The following is a 21,611-nucleotide window of genomic DNA, read 5'->3' as shown; positions in this document are numbered from 1 at the left end:
TAATTGATAGATTAATATTAGAATAACCATAGAGACCCATCACATACACATTTAGGGTTTTAATCGCAAAAATTATACCTTTGAATTTATAAGTGAAACTTTTTTAGACTCGTTGAGAGTAAAATTTCAAGGTCGCCTCATGGCAATACCGTCACGTTACTCCGTGATTATAGTATCTTTGAATCTTGCCAAAAAAGTTTCACTTCTGACACGTGTGCTCGCTATTTTTTTAAACTTAAGTTAGACATAAAAGCTTTTTGAGTCTAGTGACCTCAACTTAATAACTTGAATGATTACTTCGATGTACTTGAAAAAAGGTCGCGGTCATACTTTTCCGGAAATATTAAATTACTATAATATTCTTTTAACCGACTTCAAAAAAGCATGTGTGTGTTTTAGTCTTTTAGTGTATGTTTTACTAACCTATAGGTTATATTTAGGTATACCTATAGTTTCATAATTTAATTGTTTGTGCCCCGCGGTTTTACCCGCATTTCTCCGCTCCTGTTGGTATTTGCATGTTGATACAAAGCCTATTAAGCCTTCCTCGATAAAAGAGCTTTGTAACACCGAAAGAAATCAAATTGGACCTGTTCCTGAGATTAGCGCGTTCAAACAAACAAACTATTTAGCTTTCTATATTGATATTAATACAATATCCTACTAATATTATAAATGTGAAAGTTTGTGAGGATGTGTGTGTGTTTGTTACTCTTACACGCAAATACTATTGAACCGATTACAATGAAATTTAGCATACATATAGAGGGTAACTTGGATTAACACATAGGATAGATTTTATCCCGGAAATCCCACGGGAACGGTAACTATGCGGGTTTTTCTTTAAAAATGCGGGCGAAGCCGTGGGCTTAAAGCTAGTAATAAATATATTATAGTAATAGAATAGATTTAATACAGACCAATACAAATAATCATTCATTGTGATGTCGATGTATCTACCAAGGACCTCTTACATCATTTTATAGTACAGGAAAAACATACATACGTACAAATACTAATAAGTAGTTACTTAATCTTTAACATACTTTGAACGGATTTCAAAAGAAGGTTGTATGTAACTTGAATCTTTTTGTTTTTTTTAAAGTGAAACTTTTATTACATCGTCTCAAACTTTTTGGTCTGTGTAGCGCATGTCGCGTGTATCGCGGCTGCCGAGTAGGTATACCTACTCGGCAGCCGACCGTCACGCGACATGTGCTACACAGAGCAGTGTTCGGACCGTTCGAACAGTTTCACTTTTACCGTGGTTTCATAAAACCACACAACATTTTCTTTTAATTCTGATGATGTTGTATTCAATTCAAGTATTATATTATTTTACTAGCTTTCCGCCCGCGGCTTCGCTCGCTTTGTCTAAAACTTTCCTTGAGAATTACTTTAATTATTAAAAAAACCGCATCAAAAGCCGTAGCATAGTTTTAAAGATTTAAGCATACATTGGGACAGAAAAAGCAACTTTGTTTTATACTATGTAGTGATTAGCTTCACCTGTATGTTTTTATGTAACCGACTCCTAGACTCGATTTTGAGTTCAAACGAACAGATTTAATCTTTCTTAATTTTCAAACTTTGTACACTTATCAAGGATCGGTGACATAATAATTTCATAAGTTTATCATAATTCATATTGCGTATTTGTTTTAAAAATTATATTTTCATGCAATATTTATCATTTTAACTTAGAAGTTGTAAAATAAAATAGGTACAAATCTAGAATTTTAAGCTATTGCATAGCTTCTATCGCGGGCCTTGAGCGCGGGGACCGAATCGATAAATTCCGTAACGAAAAACCTCACGCTCCCCACTCCGACTGGCGGAGGTGTGGCTTGAAGGCATAGCATGCAATAGCTTTACCGCGGCAGTCCCCGAGTGACACACGTCTTTTTTATAATGTTCTGCGGTAAATCTAATTTAAATATCTTTAAGAAAATTACAGCAATTTGTTTAAAAAGTAGAAACTAATTTATTCTATAATGAGAAAGATATTACATATTTATAGGGAAAGTTGGGACATAATTGTATTATAAGTATAATTATATAGTTAGGTAATGCAATGCCTGGCTTACAGACAGAGTGACCTACTTACAGAGTGACCTAGTTACGTCATAAGCACAGTTAAGTTACAGAATACTTAATAGTACCTAAGTTAAGTTAATACTAATATCTTAATATAATATATAAATCTCGTGTCACAATGTTTGTCCTCAATGGACTCCTAAACCACTGAACTGATTATAATAAAATTCGCACACCATGTGCAGTTCGATCCAACTTGAGAGATAGGATAGGTTTTATCCCGGAAATCCCACGGGAAAGGGAACTATGCGGGGTTTTCTCTGAAAACGCGGGTGAAACCGCGGGCGGAAAGCTAGTCTATGTATATGTTTTAAGTTAAAATTTTGTTTACGCATTCAAGATTTAGGTAATGCTTTTAACGATTCTAAAAAGGAAGATATTATTTTTAAGTATCTTATATATAAAATTCTCGTGTCACAATGTTAGTCTGCATACTCCTCCGAAACGGGTGGACCGATTCTCATGAAATTTTCTGTGCATATCGGGTAAGTCTGAGAATCGGCCAACATCTATTTTTCATATGTACCACGGGCGAAGCCGGGGCGGACCGCTAGTCTTATATATAAAATTCTCGTGTCACAATGTTAGTCTGCATACTCCTCCGAAACGGGTGGACCGATTCTCATGAAATTTTCTGTGCATATCGGGTAAGTCTGAGAATCGGCCAACATCTATTTTTCATATGTACCACGGGCGAAGCCGGGGCGGACCGCTAGTATAATATATTATTATGTACTAGCTGTGCCAGGTTGCAGTTTTTCTTAGTAGCTTTCAAATGGTGAAAATGAAATCAAAATCGGTCCCGTAATTATCAAGTTTATGCTTTATGAATATACAGAAATCTATCGATTCTATCACAGATAATGTAATAATATACTGTTTCTATATATTTGCTTATATGTATAATAAACTAGCTTTCCGCCTGCGGCCTCGCCCGCGTTTTCAAAGAAAAACCCGCATAGTTCCCGTTCCCGTGGGATTTCCGGGATAAAACCTAGCCTATGTTGCTCAGTGAAGATGCAGCTTTCTAATGGTCAAAGAATTTTTGAAATCGGTCCAGTAGTTTATGCGTGAAAAACATACGTATATACATACATAATTACAAACCTTTCCTCTATGTTTCCTCTTTATAATATTAGTATAGATTACTCAATGTATTAGTACAATAGATACTGCACTAGTTTAAATAATTTATCAAGTAATGACGCAGAATTATGAATAAATCTCGATTTAAATCCGCAATTAGATCGATTGGAATCTTGTTATGTAAACTTGTGATTTATTTATACCAATGCCCTAATAAAGCACAGGTCATATAGCGAGCAAGGATTTTATGTTCACAGGCTACAACGTGAGCTAGGCTTTTATATTATTGTTTGTTTTTAAATCATTTATTTCATTATTTGCCAGAATGTAAGTGCTACAGATGGTCATATCATCACTACATAGTACATATAAAACAAAGTCGCTTTCTCTGTCCCTATTTCCCTATGTCCTTTTGTATGCTTAAATCTTGATAACTACGCAACGGATTTTGATACGGTTTTTTTTTATAGATAGAGTGATTCAAAAGGAAGGTTTTAGTATATAATAATTTATTAGGTTTAAGACAAAGTGGGCGAAGCCGCGGGCGGTAAGCTAGTATAATATATAGGTCATGTTGTAAATATTCAGATTTCATGTTTAGTTTATCACTCAAATGGTGTGGGTACAAATATACATGTCTGTGGGTACATACTATAAATTATGTAGTTACGTAATATAAATACAATAGAACCTATGCTACAAACATAAAACACAAGCCATTTTTAATCGTCAAAATACATAATTGGAATTAAAGCAGTTACTACAGAGAATAGCAGGCACGAAACTATATTGTTTATAGCTTTTGACAGCATAGTATCGCTTCTGCTTAGCTTCATTTACGACCCATTCCTTACAGATATAAATCGTATTTTAATGAATGCGTGCAATATTAAAGCCACTACATTGTTTTAAATTTAATCGGTTATTATGGAAAAATCGATCTTTCTCAGAAAACCATTATTGACGCATGTTTTGATATATTTACGTGAGTACAATTATGAAGTAGGTAAATAAAGGTTGTAATAAATCGTCTTGTAAGTTATTATTTTTATTTAGGTAGAGTATAGACCATATAGACTCTATCTCTAAATGCCTAATATCTGAATTCTGTATTAAGTAATACTATTAAGCTGAAGAGTTAAACGCGCGTTAAGTATAGTAATGTATCCATACTAATATTATAAATGCGAAAGTAACTCTGTCTGTCTGTCTGTTACTCAATCACGCCTTAACTACCGAACCAATTTGCATGAAATTTGGTATAGAGATATTTTGATACCCGAGAAAGGACATAGGATAGGTTTTATCCCGGAAATCCTACGGGAACGGGTTTTTCTTTGAAAACGCCGGCGAAGCCGCGGGCGGAAAGCTAGTAATCTATAATTAATATTATAAAGCTGAGGAGTTTGTTTGTTTGAACGTGCTAATCTCAGGAACTACTTGTCCGATTTGAAAATTCTTTCGGTGTTAGATAGCCCGTTCATCGAGGAAGGTCATCAAGGTAAGACCAACAGGAGAGGAGCCACGCAGGTGAAACCACGGAGCGCAGCTAGTATATAATAATACACGACTTTTCGTAATGAAAATAGATCTTTTCTTAATAATATTAACAAAACTGTTCATTTTTAATAATTTCTGTTGCTTCATATTAAAAAAATCTAGGTCATAATCTACGAAAATGGATGTATCATATTTGATAGTATTTAACTAATAATTGACCTCGAACCTTTTTAAGCTTAAACAAGTTTCCAATAAAAATTCTATATAAGTATTGTCTACAGATCAAAATCAATAATTAGGAATGGTTTCCTACACAAATAATTTAAATTTATAATATAAATAACCAGATTTTTAAACCACTTATTAAGTAAGGTCAGGTTTAGTTTTTTTTATAAAATTCAGTTTTTATTTTTTATTGCATAAATATAGATCATATATATTATAAGTAAAGGAATCTTTTCAATACCGGATTTGAAATAATTATTTGGGTTACTACCAAACAGATGAACCGATTTAAGAGCGGTTTTTTCCAATCGAAAGTCTCGTAATATTCATTTATTTTTGCTGAAAGTATATATACCTACCTATACTAATATTATAAAGCTGAAGAATTTGTAACCATGACGCATTTTACAAAGAAATATTAATTAATAATCATAATATATTGTCTAAATTGAGAAATCATTAACATAATATACTATTAAACAAACTTCGTGTTTATTAAAAATAAAAATAGTTAATAATAATTATTGTTCTAATTAATGAATTATTAATAGCTATGAAGTTTAAAAAAGAAAAAATGTGACCCGGTAGAAATAATTTGAATAAACGCGAGGTGACCCGAACCCAAACCAGAATCGTGAAAATTTATTATTTTTAGGGTACCAAAACTTAGGGTTCCGTACCAAAAGGGTAAAACGGGAACCTGTCAATCGTCTGTCTGTCTCCAGGCTGTATCTCAAAAACCGTGATAGCTAGAAAGCTGAAATTTTCACAAATGATGTATTTTCGTTGCCGGTCTATCAACAAATACTAAAAATCAAAAATATATATTAATCCCTCAGTCCCGGAATCACAGACACAATAGAAAATCTATTGTGTCGCGGCCCGATCGGGGGATCAATAAACGTGTTTTTTTTCGTATTTTGCCTAATATACCTACAATAAACGTGATTTTCTATTAGGTATAGATGATTGTACGGAACATTTGGTGCGCGAGGCCGACTCGCACTTGGCCGGTTTTTTATTATCAAGAAGCTACATTGTCGAAAACAAAACTACTTTTAACTTTTAACTTTGAGTGCCGTTAAAAAAATCATTTAAATATTAATAAATCTAAACATTTAATTCAAGCAAATGAAAAAAAACTGTCATATTGATTTAAGATCAATTTACGATATTCAAATTCAAAATCGAAACCTATTTATTAGAAATCTTTACAAAATTTAAAAATTTATTAAAATTATATGAAAATAATCAATATAGTTTTAAATAAATAAAAACACACTTTAATTAACTCATAATATTATTGTATTGTCATCAATCCATACTAATATTATAAATGCGAAAGTAACTCTGTCTGTCTGTTAAGTACTCAATCACGCCTAAACTACTGAACCAATTTGCATGAAATTTGGTATGGAGATATTTTGATACCCGAGAAAGGACATAGGCTACCTTTTATTGCGAAATATGTACCACGGGCGAGGCCGGGGCGGACCTCTAGTCCTTGATAAGTGTACAAAGTTTGAATTAAATCTGTCCGTTAAAAGTCAAAATCGAGTCAGGAGTCGGTTACATAACTTACATACAAACACACATAAGCTAATAAAACTTACCAACTTACCGTCTTGTTTACTATTTCTATTTATTTACTCTTTAATACAACTAAACACTTAGGTACTAAAATATACAAAACAAGTCAATAACTGCGTTAAAAACAACCGACTTCAAACTTGCACTTGCAACATTTACAAATACAGACAAAAATGTTCATAAAATAAAAACTACTGGGCCTATCCGAATAAAATTTTTATGGGACCAATTCGACACCATCCCGCATCGAACAAAAAAAGAATCACGTAAATCGGTTCAGAAACCACGGAGTAATCGGTGTACATACATAAAAAAAAACATACCGGCCGAATTGATAACCTCCTCCTTTTTTTTGGAGTCGGTTAATAAAGGCTAGAGCAGTTTAGTGAACGGCCTTATCACTTAGCACTTAGCAGTTAGCAGTGATCTCTTCCAGGCAACATTGAACGTAATGGAGATTATCTTGTTCTTATATAGGTTAAGAGAGATTTATTTCAAAGAATTTTACGATTCACTCATTCTAGCCGCTTAAAAAAAATATATGCATTGATATATACTATTTTGTTTCAGAAATGTCTGTAACAACATTAAAAGAGGGCAGTGACATCACATTCAGCGACATGGTTGATGAGATGGACTTCGGAGAGTCAGAAATAGAGAAATCTTTCTCTGGCGCGTCTGTCTTACTGACTGGCGGTACCGGGTTCCTGGGTAAACTGTTGGTGGAAAAACTTCTGAGGTAAGTTTTTTAAATGATAATAGAAAATAAAGAGCGCGTGTCCCGAGCACACGTGTCAGAAGTGAAACTTCTTTGGCAAGATTCAATTACCAAAATCGCCTTACTCTATGACGTGACGGTATGATGCGTCATGCGACCTTGAAATTTTACTCTCAACGCGCAAAGAAGTTTCACTTTAAAAATTCTATCACGAAGCGGGATTCGAACCTTCTTCCACTTTACCGGGGCGACGCCTGACAACTCAGCCACCCGTGATCCCGCCAGAGCAATCGAATTTATTCTCTTTCGGTTTTATGTGTCTAAGACACTGCACGCCATCTATTGAGATGATTTAACAACCATCTCAACCAATATGAAACATTATATGTATATGTAAGTACTAGGTTTCCGCCCGCGGCTTCGCCCGCGCAGTCAAAGAATAACCCGCATAGTTCCCGTTCCCGTGGGATTTCCGGGATTGCGTCATTTTCCCGGGATAAAAAGTAGCCTATGTCTTTTCTCGGGTATCAAAATATCTCCATACCAAATTTCATAAAAATTGGTTCAGTAGTTTAGGCGTGATTGAGTAACAGACAGACAGACAGAGTTACTTTCGCATTTATAATATTAGTATCTATGGATAATATATAAATAAATAAATAAATAAATTATTCCAATGATTTTTAATATTTTTTTTCTTAATAGATGAATTAGTGTAAATAAAAATCGGTCAAGCGCGAGTCGGAATCACAACAGTAAGAGTTCCGTAGAAATAAGCTAAACAGTTCACCCATCCAATTGATGACCGTGCCAACTGTTGCTCATCCTATTTTTTTATTGTGATATTGTGATCTAGTGAGATAAATAATTATAACGTGTAGTAATAATTATAATATTAGATACTAGATATTTCTTTAGAAAAACGTTTTAATCGATTTTTAATTGTGATGTTTATTAATTATAGCATTAGTATTGGAATTTGCTATATCTAGAAATTTCTCTATATGTTATTAACTTATTTAGAAGCATGATAATATTATTTCCTCGTTAGATATATCATATAAGGTAAATCTTATATATAAAATTCTCGTGTCACAATGTTAGTCTGCATACTCCTCCGAAACGGGTGGACCGATTCTCATGAAATTTTCTGTGCATATCGGGTAAGTCTGAGAATCGGCCAACATCTATTTTTCATATGTACCACGGGCGAAGCCGGGGCGGGCCGCTAGTCTTATATATAAAATTCTCGTGTCACAATGTTAGTCTGCATACTCCTCCGAAACGGGTGGACCGATTCTCATGAAATTTTCTGTGCATATCGGGTAAGTCTGAGAATCGGCCAACATCTATTTTTCATATGTACCACGGGCGAAGCCGGGGCGGACCGCTAGTATAATATAAGGAAATATAATATACCTACATATATCCATCCATAATATAATATATATCCTGCAAATAAATTATTTCATTTCATTTCATTTCATTTCATTTCATTTCATTTCATTTCATTTCATTTCATTTCATTTCATTTCATTTCATTTCATTTCAAGGTCCTGAACACAGTATTAAACTAGTTCGGGAGCCGAAGGGTTCATTATTTTTACGTGTATTATTATGTCAATGAAGATTTTTATTGTTTTTTTTTTTAAATATTTGAGTTAACTTGTTAAATCGACCTCAATATAAACGAAAGCGATATAATATGAATGGCAAAATGTCAACGAACTTTAAGCCTACTTGTGTCAATTATTATTTATTATTATTTACTAGCTTTCCGCCCGTAGCTTCGCCCGCGTTGTCAAAGAAAAATTCGCATATTTTCTATTCTCCGGGATAATATTTTTTTAATGTTTTCTGGGATAATAATCGTATGTCATTTCTCAGGTATCAAACTATCTCTGGTCCAAATATCATCCAAATCGGTTAAGCAGTTTAGACGAAAAGAAGAAACAGATGGACAGATTTACTTTCACATTTATAATATAAAGTCACTAATAACTACCTAATATGAGTATTGAATAACCTAACAAGATACCTTCTTAAATTATGCAAAAATATCCTAATAGTTCCTGAGATGAGCGCGTTCAAACAAACGAACTCTTCAACTTTATTACTATATAAGTAGGACGAAATGCAAAGGCCAACTTGTAACTATATTGAGTTATTTGCTATAAACAAAAAGCCTTGGCCCTGAATACAGTAAGGTTATATATATATAAAAGTTATCTATACTAATATTATAAAGCTGAAGAGTTTGTTTGTTTGAACGCGCTAATCACAGGAACTAATGGTCCGATTTGAAAAATTATTTTGGTGTTAGATAGCCCATTCATCGAGGAGGGCTATAGGCTATATATCATCACGCTAAGACCAATAAAAACGGAGCAATGCGGGTAAAACCGCGAGGTACTGTAATAAGTCTATACCATCTTAAAATGTAAATTAAGGACCTTATATACTATGGTCATAGGTCGAATTGACCTTCTGCCTTATAAAGCTTTAAGACTCGGAATTTAATGCCTTATATCTCAATGAAAAATGCAATTTTTAACACGTATGTATTATGTATGTTTGTATGTAAGTATTTGCGTTCAAGAGTAACACACACACATTATAGCATACCAGCGTAAAATAAAAATAATTTGGAAAATCCAAAAGTGCACGCCTCATAATTTTTTTTTAATAAATATTTATTAATTATTATTTTTGTTTATTTAATAACAATTAAACCACATCGAATCAGACCCTGAAAAATGAAAGGGTTCTATTCCTAAGCATACTCAAGCGTAAGAGAAAAAAAAAATACTCGATTAGTAAAGTATTTCGGTCGCTATCGTGTTAACAAGAAAAAGGATCCGCACATACAGACACGGACGTCCAAGACAGAACTTTTTTAAACTGTTTTTTAACTAGTTTAAATAACAAAAATGACATCAAAAATATCATGAACGTTAAAAATAGTGTTTTTTCTTAATATGTGTGTGTATGTATTATCTTACAAGTGCAATGTATGATACATAAAGACATTTTAAGTTTGAAAAATCAGATGTTTTGCGCGAAGTGACAGTAGTACCCACCTCAACGCTTCGCTTATGAGGCGTGCAATTGAGTATTTGAATAAAAAAAAAATATTGATTTTTTTTATGTATTTTGAAACTTTATTATTAATAATATTGATATTTAATGCAAATAACTTACAAAAAAAAAATTTCCGTTAATTATAAGCAATTAAAAATTGATGAAATTTAAGTTAGAATCACGTGACTAAAAACGCGCCATGACTGGTCACCACAGTTGTGACGTCATAATGTTATAGCTATTATTAACTGCAGTACATAGCGTTTACATACGATTTGTTAGTTGGTTCCGAATTAGTTAGTTAGTTACGAATAATATTCTTGATGTTGATATATTTATGATCACCGATTTTTGTCAGGAGTTGCCTTTGTAGTATTCGTACATAATGGTACAAAACGATAACTTTTGAGGTTCGCCATTTTTAATATAAATTTAAATAATATAATTAACAATTAATATAATTAATATGTAATTTAATAATGACAACAAAATTAAATAGATCAAAACAGTGTATTTATTATTAACACGCTTTTATTAGCTTCACCTGTATGTTTGTATGTAACCGACTCCTTTCGAAGTTTCGACTCGATTTTGACCCACTTAAAACCGACGGATTTTGTTCAAATTTTGAACACTTATCAAGGTCCGATGACAATACAATAATATCATAAATTTATCCTGATAAGGATCGCCAGGATCAGCTTAAAACATATGTTTGTATGTAACCAATTCTCCTTTCGATTCGATTTAGACCCACTATAAACCGACGGATTTAATTTAAATTTTGTATACTTGCAAAAACCCGGTAACAATACAATAATTTCATGAATTTATCTTTTTATCCTGTTTAGTTTTTCAAACTATATTTAATTTTCTATCAACTGCAATGAGTGAAAACTAACATTATGACGTCACACGCGCTCGGGTGACGCTTCGGGAGTTGTCGGCGTGTCTTCGGTACTGGATTCAAAGACTAATTTTTATTTTGAAATAACTTTTGAATTATTGCAAAAAAAATAAAAATAAAAACAGTTTTGTTATAAAACTAATATATAATCTTTCCATTTATCACAAAAAAAAATTTAATTCAAATACTCAATTAGTCAATACCCAAGGTCATTGACCACTACAACATCCGGGCCGACGAACATGTTAAAATATATAAATTATCCAATGCGTAGTCGCGTTTTTATGCATTTAATAATACTAATCATTTGTTGCGTCTGTGCCATGTGTAAGAAAAATATTATTTGATTTTCTTGACAGTAAGATTTTGACAGACAGACGGAGTAACTTTTTATCGTTATTCTATACCTATTAATTTTAAAATTTCTTCGATACAAATTAACATAGCTTTTTATGATATTTGTGGTTTAAGAAACCTATTACCTGGTAATACCCGAGACCCGGGGGTTTTTACTTTTTATAGGTAGTTAAATGATGACGCACATTTTTGTTATTCACAAAATATAATAATAAACCTATTGAATTACTCGTTGAGTACGGTTAAGCTTTTCCTTATAAATACAGACAAAAAAAGCTTACTCATTCTCTTTGAACTGTTTGAAAAAAGCTCATTAATTCTTCGGTTAATCTTTTCTTAATAAACAGACATAATAATACTTTTTTTACTGTCATTGCGAGACGATATAACTATTGGCCAGTGTCAATAAAAAAGACTTATTCATTTAAAAAAAATATTATAATATTTAAACTGTCAGAAAACGGTTATTCATTTTTAAAACATTACGCTTGGAAGGAATTGCTTGAAGCAATACAGCCGCCCTTTGCATCAAAAATGTCCTGTCTGTGTGTGTGAAATTAGTATTTGTTTTGTTGCATAAAGATTAAAGATTATAAATACGTTTAAAGTATCTAAAAAAGCTTATTATTTCTTCAGTTAGTCTTTTCTTTACAAACATAATACAGACACAAAAATATAATTCATTTTTAAACCAAAAAAGGTCATTAGCTCTTTAAAGTTATGTTGTTAAGTTTGGTTAAGCTTTTTCTTACAACTGTCTCAAATGGTGATTAATTCTTAAAAAATACGTTGATTTGTCAGAAGATTGTTAATTTATATGTTATTTTTTCTCTTTTGTACAATAGTTTATTTATAATTATGATTTTAAATAACTCCTAAATTCATCATTATTGTGATTTGTGCCTCGTTTTTGTGGGCGGACGTTATCGACGCCCCCCGCGAATAATCCGGTAATGACCTATTACGGGGTTTTTCATGTTATGCGTTTTTCGGCATCTAGAAGTTAAAATACACCATGTAAATTTTTTTCAGAATTTTTCTATCTTTATTTACGAAGATATGAAAAATTACGCGTATATTCCATAAAATAACATTAAAATGTATTTTAAACGAATAATATGGTTTTAGATCTTTACGAAAAATAATATCAATATGCTTCGACAGTAAACGTTGTTACGATATTATTCAGGTAAATAGTTTTCTACATTATTTAAGTAAGTGCTAGTACAGGCTTATTCGGGGTTTTATTAAAAAATCGATTTCCAGATACATTCATTATGGAGTGCAAGTATGCAAGGTATTGGTATGTAAGGTATTATGCAAGGTATAAACACTTTCTATTACTGAGCAAATGATTTACACGGCCTTAGAAAAATTAAAAGAGATGAAAGTTTGATAGATAAACGAGGCAGGCATCAGAATAGACCACATCGAAACCTTCATCTTCATTAGATGCTGGTCGTCCGACTCAGGTTCTACCTGCTGCCCACAATTAAAAGCCCCCATCAGTATGGCTTCATGCCACAGAGGAGCACCGAGGACGCCCTCTATATACTGGTGGGCCACATCAGAAATAAGAGGGAGGAGAAGAAGATTTCTGTTGTGGTATTTCTGGACATAAAGGGAGCCTTCGACAGCGCCTGGTGGCCAGTCATAAAGGTGCGGTTGGCCGAAGATGGGTGTCCGGGGAACGTAAGGCGGGTGATCAGCAGATACCTGAGTGGAAGAGGTGTGAAAGTTACCTAACTTTCACACCTCTTGTCCCCCGCATACCTGCGGGTGTGAAGTGAGTAGAGAGACCAACAAGGGGTGCGTGCAGGGTTCCATAGGTGGGCCGCTCCTGTGGGTCCTCTTGCTGGATCCTCTGCTGTGGATGTTAGAGGAGATGGATGTGTTTTGTCAGGCTTTTGCCGACGACATTGTGCTAGTGTTTGATGGAGATACTGCTTTAGAAGTAGAGACGAAGACAAACTGCACATTGAGGAAAATTGACGAATGGGGTGTCAGAAATAAACAAAAATTCGCACCACACAAGACATGTGCCCTGCTCTCAACACGAAAATTAAAATTTGACATGCCACGACTTGTAATGGGGAGTGTGGACATCCAATATTTCGAAAGTATTAAGATACTGAGCCTTACTATTGATGGCGGCCTGATATTGACCGAAACGTCGGGAGCGTTTGCAAAAAGGCAATCGCCCGTTATAAGCTATTAGCAAGAGCAGCTAGAGTAAATTGGGGGCTTAACTCCCAAGTAGTTAAGACTATATATATCGCAGTTATAGAACCGACTATCTTCTATGCATCAGCAGCGTGGGCACCCACTACGGAAAAGATGGGGGCCCAAAAGAGGCTTAACACCGTTCAACGAGGTTTTGCCCAGAAGATCTGCAGAGCATATCGGACTGTCTCCCTGAACTCTGCGATGCTGTTGGCTGGGATTCTCCCTCTTGACCTCAGGATACTCGAAGCTTCGAGGCTTTATGAGATCAAGAGGGGTGTGTCGCACCCGGCGGTGTTGAGGGACAGGGAGGTGGAACGAATGGCTCTTGCGATTGAGGACCCACATTCGGCAGAGCAGGTAGAGCTGGGGCTCGGCTTGATAAATGAGGACACCTATGCTGACGTGGTTAACAGCCACGTCCACAGGGTCTATACGGACGGCAGCAAGATTGAGGGTCGAGTCGGAGCCGCCTTTTCCGTATGGAAAGGTGATGCCGAGACAAAGGCCATTAAGCTTGCGTTGCCACCGTATTGTACCGTCTATCAGGCTGAGCTCCTAGCGCTCAAAAGAGCAGTAGACATAGCCTGCAAGAGTGGAGCGGCAAAGGTCGGTGTCCTTATTGACTCCAGATCGGCGCTCCAGGCGGTTACCCTGAGTTCCCCTCATCCCCTGACTGTACAAACACGGGCGGCCCTCCGAAAAGCTGCATTGCAGAGGCGGGTGGTCTCCCTGTTTTGGATTAAGGCGCACGCAGGGCGGGGAACGAACGGGCAGACGAGTTAGCCAAGGAGGCCGCTCTGGGGTTGAGGAGGAAACCGGATTACGATCTGTATCCTGTTTCATTCGTCAAGCGTATTTTGAGACAGGCTTCGATCAGCGAATGGGATAGGAGATACGATGTAGGAGGAACGGCCGGAGTCACGAAGCTCTTTTTCCCAAGCGCTGCTGCTGCATAGAAGGTAGTCGGGAAAAGACATCACACACCACACCACACAAGTACTGACTGGTCACGGTAGATTCGCATTCTGTGAGGTTCTGATGAGGATTCTGATTAAATTTTTAACTGTAATAGGACCATAGTATAATTTTCATGATTGTGTAATCATGTGTAATAGTCGTGTCTTCAGTGCAGTGTCTATTTTTTATAATAATAATAACTATCGTGTTTTGTGAAACAATCCAAAGTTGTTTCATTTACTAAAATGTCCTGTATTTCATAAAATATACTATAATAATCATCAAATAATACTTAAGTAAACTATTCGAATAAACAGTAATAGTTATAACAATAAAATGTACGTTACTGTTAAACAATCGAATAACCAAATAATAGATTTTTACAAATGTTCAGTATACAAAACAAATAACACGAATATTAGCGCAACAAGATATTACTGTTGCCGTCGAAAATATAAATTTACACGAACAATATCGTAAGTGACATTACTGACCAGAGCTTGACCTACACTAGTATAGTAAAATGCATCCAGCTAAATTATAACGAAGCCCTTGGGACTACTTAAATTTTGTTGAAATAACCAGATAGCTGAAAAAATTAGCTTCCATATGCGATATTAAAAGTCTCTGATACTTTTTGTTTAATGGAGTTATTAAGGAAAAATGGTTTTTTATTTTTCCTGAACATTTTCACTTTTACGATTACCGGATTATTCGCGGGGGGCGTCGTTATGTCGAGCGACTTCAGTGAGGAAGATGCTCTTGCAGTTTTTCTGTTTATAGAAATAGAAGACATCAATGTTAATAATGGCTAGTATATTATAGTACTGACCGGTTGGCTCGGTTGGTAGTAGACTTGCCTTCCAAGCCAGAGGTCGTGGGTTCGATTCCCATCCGGGGCAAATATTTGTGTGATGAACGTATGTTTGCTCTGTGTCTGGGTGTTAATTATCTATATAAGTATTTATTTAAAACTAGCGGTCCGCCCCGGCTTCGCCCGTGGTACATATTTACGTTTTCTCTACATAAGAACCATCCTCGTACTTCAAGGAATATAATAGAAAAGAATAATCGAAATCGGTTCAGCCATTCACACGTGATGCCGTGACAACGCGAAACGGGTGCAGACCCGCCGCCTTTTTAATTTTTATAGCTCCCGCCGCGCAGCGCGTCGAACGCGGCAACTGATACACAAAAATAATCCTTATGGCATGATTCTGTATTCACGCGCGATGACTTATAACGTATTTCATGTATAACTTTGGTGTTTCTACACCGATTTACATGATTCTTTTACTATAACCTGCCCAGGAGTATGAAGAATAATTGTGCCAAATTTAGTTAAAATCCGTCGGGTAGTTTTTGTTTCTATAACGAATATACAGACAGACAGACAGACAGACAGACAGACAGACAAAAATTTTACTGATTGCATTTTTGGCATCAGTAGCGATCCCTTATCACCCCTTCATAGTTTTTTTTTAAATATATTTCATGTACAGAATTGGCCTCTCTACAGATTTATTATTTAAAGTATAGATTATATATATATATGTATGTTTATCAGCCATCTGGTTTCCATAACACAAGCGAAAGCTTAGTATGGGATCAGATCGTGCCGTGTGTGAAAATTGTCCTGAAATATTTATTTATTATTAGTATTTCAAGTAAAACTTTATGAAAAATATGCGTTAAAATTTCCCACTAATTTTAAAAATTGTTTTTTATAATTTTTAATGTCTTCGTTCAATACCCTGAAATATTATTCAGTAAATGCATCATAAATCCATAAATAATAGTTTTAGAACAAAGTTAACAAAAACAAACATACAAAAAATATAAATAACATGTTGTTATATCGTAGTTCGGAGAATCACGTAGGTGTCCAATTATATTAGTTTTTTGGAGTCTAAAACAATTTGTAATCTAAACTAATTTAATAAAAGCATAGCACATAAAAACTATTTTGGCTATAAAAGTTTTTTGAAGTGAAACTTCTTTATCGGGGTTGGAAAAAAAATCAGTGTAACATTTTTTCGTTACGCGTGACATTTTTCCGTTACGCGCCATCTTTTTCTTATCCCTACCACGCGTGATTCGACCTATCACTACATAGTATAAAACAAAGTCGCTTTCTCTGTCCCTATGTCCCTTTTTAAAGATTCACATTGTCCAATCGAAATTTTCCGGAACTTATCGAAGTTTTTGCTAAATTATCGAAATTTTGCCCACTATCTATTGCTAAAAGCATAGATCAAACATACCAGCCCCCCTAGTCAAGTGGCTTTCTGTTAGCGTAGCGTTCAATAGAATAGACTACGAATGTATGAGATTGACGTAACCTGTAGATACGTTTATCTACAGCCTACGTCAATCTCATACATTCGTAGTCTATTCTATTGAACGCTACGCTAACAGAAAGCCACTTGACTAGGGGGGCTGTTCCCACTACCCACATCCCGTACGCTATGCTCTCTATCCACAGGCCGCGCGTGCGCAGAATGGCGCAGTATCTGCATAGCTAGCGAGCGTATAAACTCGCCCGGTCGTTGGGCGCTTTCACCAGGGCCCTGGAATTATGGAATTATTATTACTTTCATGAACAATATCATCATCATCATTTTTATTGAAAACAATATTCATATATTTTTCTTTGCCTGCGGATTTCCCTGATGATAAATTCGCATTAGTATGAGTCGTTTCACCGCTGTCAAAAGTTACCAATGGCCATGTCACATTAAGGGCCGATTTTTCAATGCTTGGATAAAACTTATCCGTCCAATAAAGTATTACACGATAATATTAAAATGTAACGTAAACTGTCAAATACGGGCAATTAAAATACGTTTTTAAAATGGTAGTTTTATACATTATTCGACGAATAAGTATTAACCAAGGATTGAAAAATCAGCCCTAAAACGAATAAACACACTTTCACATTTATAATATTACTAGCTTCCGTCCACGACTTTGTACGTGCATCCCCGTTTTTCCCCGTTCCCGCAAGAATTTCGGGAAATCCTTTCTTAGCGGATGCCTACGTCGTAACATCTACCTGCATGCCAAATTTCAGCCCGATACGTCCAGTGGTTTGGGCTGTGCGTTGATAGATCACTATATCAGTCAATTTTGAGTTTTATATATTATATAGATAAATATAAATAGAATAAAAAATAAATCCCATGGAAACGGGAACTATGCGGGTTTATGTTTGAAAACGCAATGCGAAAGTTTGTGAGAATGGATGGATGATTGTTACTCACGAATAAACTACTAGACTGATTTTAATGAAACTTTACAGAAATATAGGTTATACATCAGAATAACCACAGAATAACACATGAGGTATAGGTATGTATATGATTTTGCCCGCGGGTGAAACCGCGTAGCACAGCTAGTACGAAATATAGCCTAATTCACTTTGGAATTTTCAAGGTTAGGTTTTGAGTTTCTCCACGATAAATATATAAGGAAATATTTATTATACAATTAGTGTAGATAATAATCAACTTCCTATTAAAAAAGCAATTAGTTCAAATTAAAACCAAGGATTTGCCAAAACTTAGTAATATCTAGATCTATCTAGATGCAATTATTTTTAACATTGAGACATTTTTGAATTAATTTTTATAACATATTACGGAGAAAAAAAATCATGTCGGATCAGTAGTTTCTGAGATTAGCGCGTTCAAACAAACAAACTCTTCAGTTTTATAATAATATGTAGTATGTAGATTACCTATAAAGAGTTTATATTTGAGTATAAAATATTATGCAAGTTTCAACCCGATAACTTCGATTTGATTTACTTACTTATAATAATTGTGTTAAATTTTGAATTTATTTCATGTCTGCGTTTTCGCATATTTATTAGTATTTTGCATTTACAAAATATGTATATTATGCATCTAACCTAACCTAACCTAACCTAACCGTGAAATTTTCAACTATTTTTGTATTTTTAAAATAAACTTTGACAATGATTTGTGATTATTTTTACAATGGATCAGTGCGATAATAATATGTAGAGAGACATTCATTTTATTTTATCTCTTGCATACTGGTATTATTAGGAGTTCAACTAACAGCCTAGCTTCTTAATTAAATATCGTCTTTCAAAGCTGAAATAACCGTGTACTACGGATTTAAATGCCGGACACTCCAACTCAAACATTTATTTATTCAATCTTCTTCTAGAAGCACTTTTGAATCGTCATAACCTGTTTTAACACTAGCTATGCCCCGCGGTTTCACCCGCATTCCTCCGCACCTGTTGGTATTAGGGTGATTATATATAGCCTATAACCTTCCTCGATAAATGGGCTATCTAACACCGAAATAATTTTTCCAATCGGACTAGTAGTTCCTGATATTAAATATTATTAAAAACAAACAAACAAACTCTTCAGCTTTATAATATTAATATAGACTTACCACCGATTCGGAAAGCAGTATCTATGGAGAAGAACCGGCAAGGAACGCCATAGTTGAAACATTACGTTCATAGTATAATACGTTGCAGTAGGTAGAGTCATTTAAGGTGATTAACAATTATATCACATACGTCCTTTTGCAATTGAGTAACCGTGTACGTGGTTTTAAATTTAATTGCAAATTATATGAATGAAGGTATAAACCTTTTTGTTCTGCGAAAATCGTGGGATTTTTTTAACTGGCTTAAAACAAGGTTTTATATTTTATTTTAACTGTAATATAAATTACCTACCTATAACATAAATACCTAAAGAATAAATGTGTAGAAATATGTGAATTTTGTAAAAGTTTTCGTGTAAAATAATTTATATGTTAGGCTACGTATTTCTAAGAAATATTTGTAAATAGACAGTATGAATCGATAAGGCTTTATTTTTTTTCTTTTATTTTATTATGTACAAGACTAATTTAAGTAAATTTCGCTCAAATGGCTTTTCAACGCACATAATATAGACAATTTTTGCCCGTGACTTCGCCCGCGTAATAAAAGGTCATTACCATGGGAATTAGATGTTTTACTACATACATACAAAATCATATCATAAAATCGCTCCGTTGCGACGTAAAATACAGAAAAAGAAACATACTTTCGAATTTATGATATATATAAATAAAATAACGCTACAAATCAAGAACCTTCCATTTTTTTGAGAACGTCGGTCAATAACAAGTTAAAATAGACATAATTATGGTATTTGTGTGTCTGCACGTTTACCAACACTACACCTATTTACGCAGTCGGTTAAAATCAATATTTACGTCAAATTTGAGTTTTTTCAACTGGCGTCATGTAAATATTTTTTTTCCATACAAATAGGATGAGTTAGATACATTTTTATTAACATACCGACGCCCCCCGCGAATAATCCGGTAATCGTAAAAGTGAAAATGTTCAGGAAAAATAAAAAACCATTTTTCCTTAATAACTCCATTAAACAACAAGTATCAGAGACTTTTAATATCGCATATGGAAGCTAATTTTTTCAGCTATCTGGTTATTTCAACAAAACTTAAGTAGTCCCAAGGGCTTCGTTATAATTTAGCTGGATGCATTTTACTATACTAGTGTAGGTCAAGCTCTGGTCAGTAATGTCACTTACGATATTGTTCGTGTAAATTTATATTTTCGACGGCAACAGTAATATCTTGTTGCGCTAATATTCGTGTTATTTGTTTTGTATACTGAACATTTGTAAAAATCTATTATTTGGTTATTCGATTGTTTAACAGTAACGTACATTTTATTGTTATAACTATTACTGTTTATTCGAATAGTTTACTTAAGTATTATTTGGTGATTATTATAGTATATTTTATGAAATACAGGACATTTTAGTAAATGAAACAACTTTGGATTGTTTCACAAAACACGATAGTTATTATTATTATAAAAAATAGACACTGCACTGAAGATACGACTATTACACATGATTACATAATCATGAAAATTATACTATGGTCCTATTACAGTTAAAAATTTAATCAGAATCCTCATCAGAACCTCACAGACTGCGAATCCACCGTGACCAGTCAGTACTTGTATGGTGTGGTGTGTGATGTCTTTTTCCCGACTACCTTCTATGCAGCAGCAGCGCTTGGGAAAAAGAGCTTCGTGACTCCGGCAGTTCCTCCTACATCGTATCTCCTATCCCATTCGCTGATCGTAGCCTGTCTCAAAATACGCTTGACGAATGAAACAGGACACAGATCGTAATCCGGTTTCCTCCTCAACCCCAGAGCGGCCTCCTTGGCTAACTCGTCTGCCCGTTCGTTCCCCGCCCTGCGTGCGCCTTAATCCAAAACAGGGAGACCTCCCGCCTCTGCAATGCAGCTTTTCGGAGGGCCGCCCGTGTTTGTACAGTCAGGGGATGAGGGGAACTCAGGGTAACCGCCTGGAGCGCCGATCTGGAGTCAATAAGGACACCGACCTTTGCCGCTCCACTCTTGCAGGCTATGTCTACTGCTCTTTTGAGCGCTAGGAGCTCAGCCTGATAGACGGTACAATACGGTGGCAACGCAAGCTTAATGGCCTTTGTCTCGGCATCACCTTTCCATACGGAAAAGGCGGCTCCGACTCGACCCTCAATCTTGCTGCCGTCCGTATAGACCCTGTGGACGTGGCTGTTAACCACGTCAGCATAGGTGTCCTCATTTATCAAGCCGAGCCCCAGCTCTACCTGCTCTGCCGAATGTGGGTCCTCAATCGCAAGAGCCATTCGTTCCACCGCCCTGTCCCTCAACACCGCCGGGTGCGACACACCCCTCTTGATCTCATAAAGCCTCGAAGCTTCGAGTATCCTGAGGTCAAGAGGGAGAATCCCAGCCAACAGCATCGCAGAGTTCAGGGAGACAGTCCGATATGCTCTGCAGATC

General features: G+C 35.0%; 1 protein-coding gene across 1 annotated transcript in view; it reads left to right on the top strand.

The window, feature by feature from the left end:
* Positions 1–21,611, top strand: part of LOC149895639 (fatty acyl-CoA reductase wat-like) — a 45,706-nt gene that overhangs the window by 6,177 nt on the left and 17,918 nt on the right. Inside the window, exon 2 of the mRNA XM_090118481.1 lies at positions 7,069–7,237. Coding sequence (XP_089974607.1) covers positions 7,071–7,237 — 167 coding nt within the window. The 5' untranslated portion in view covers positions 7,069–7,070. The remainder of the gene's footprint in view (positions 1–7,068; positions 7,238–21,611) is intronic.

The sequence above is a fragment of the Colias eurytheme genome, chromosome 30 (genome assembly GCF_061535395.1).
Source record: "Colias eurytheme isolate Ceu_HAF_F1 chromosome 30, ilColEury1 Martin Lab GWU primary, whole genome shotgun sequence".
Lineage (NCBI taxonomy): Eukaryota > Metazoa > Arthropoda > Insecta > Lepidoptera > Pieridae > Colias > Colias eurytheme.
Note: the sequence above shows the minus strand (reverse complement) of the source record. Positions and strands in the feature narration are given on the sequence as shown.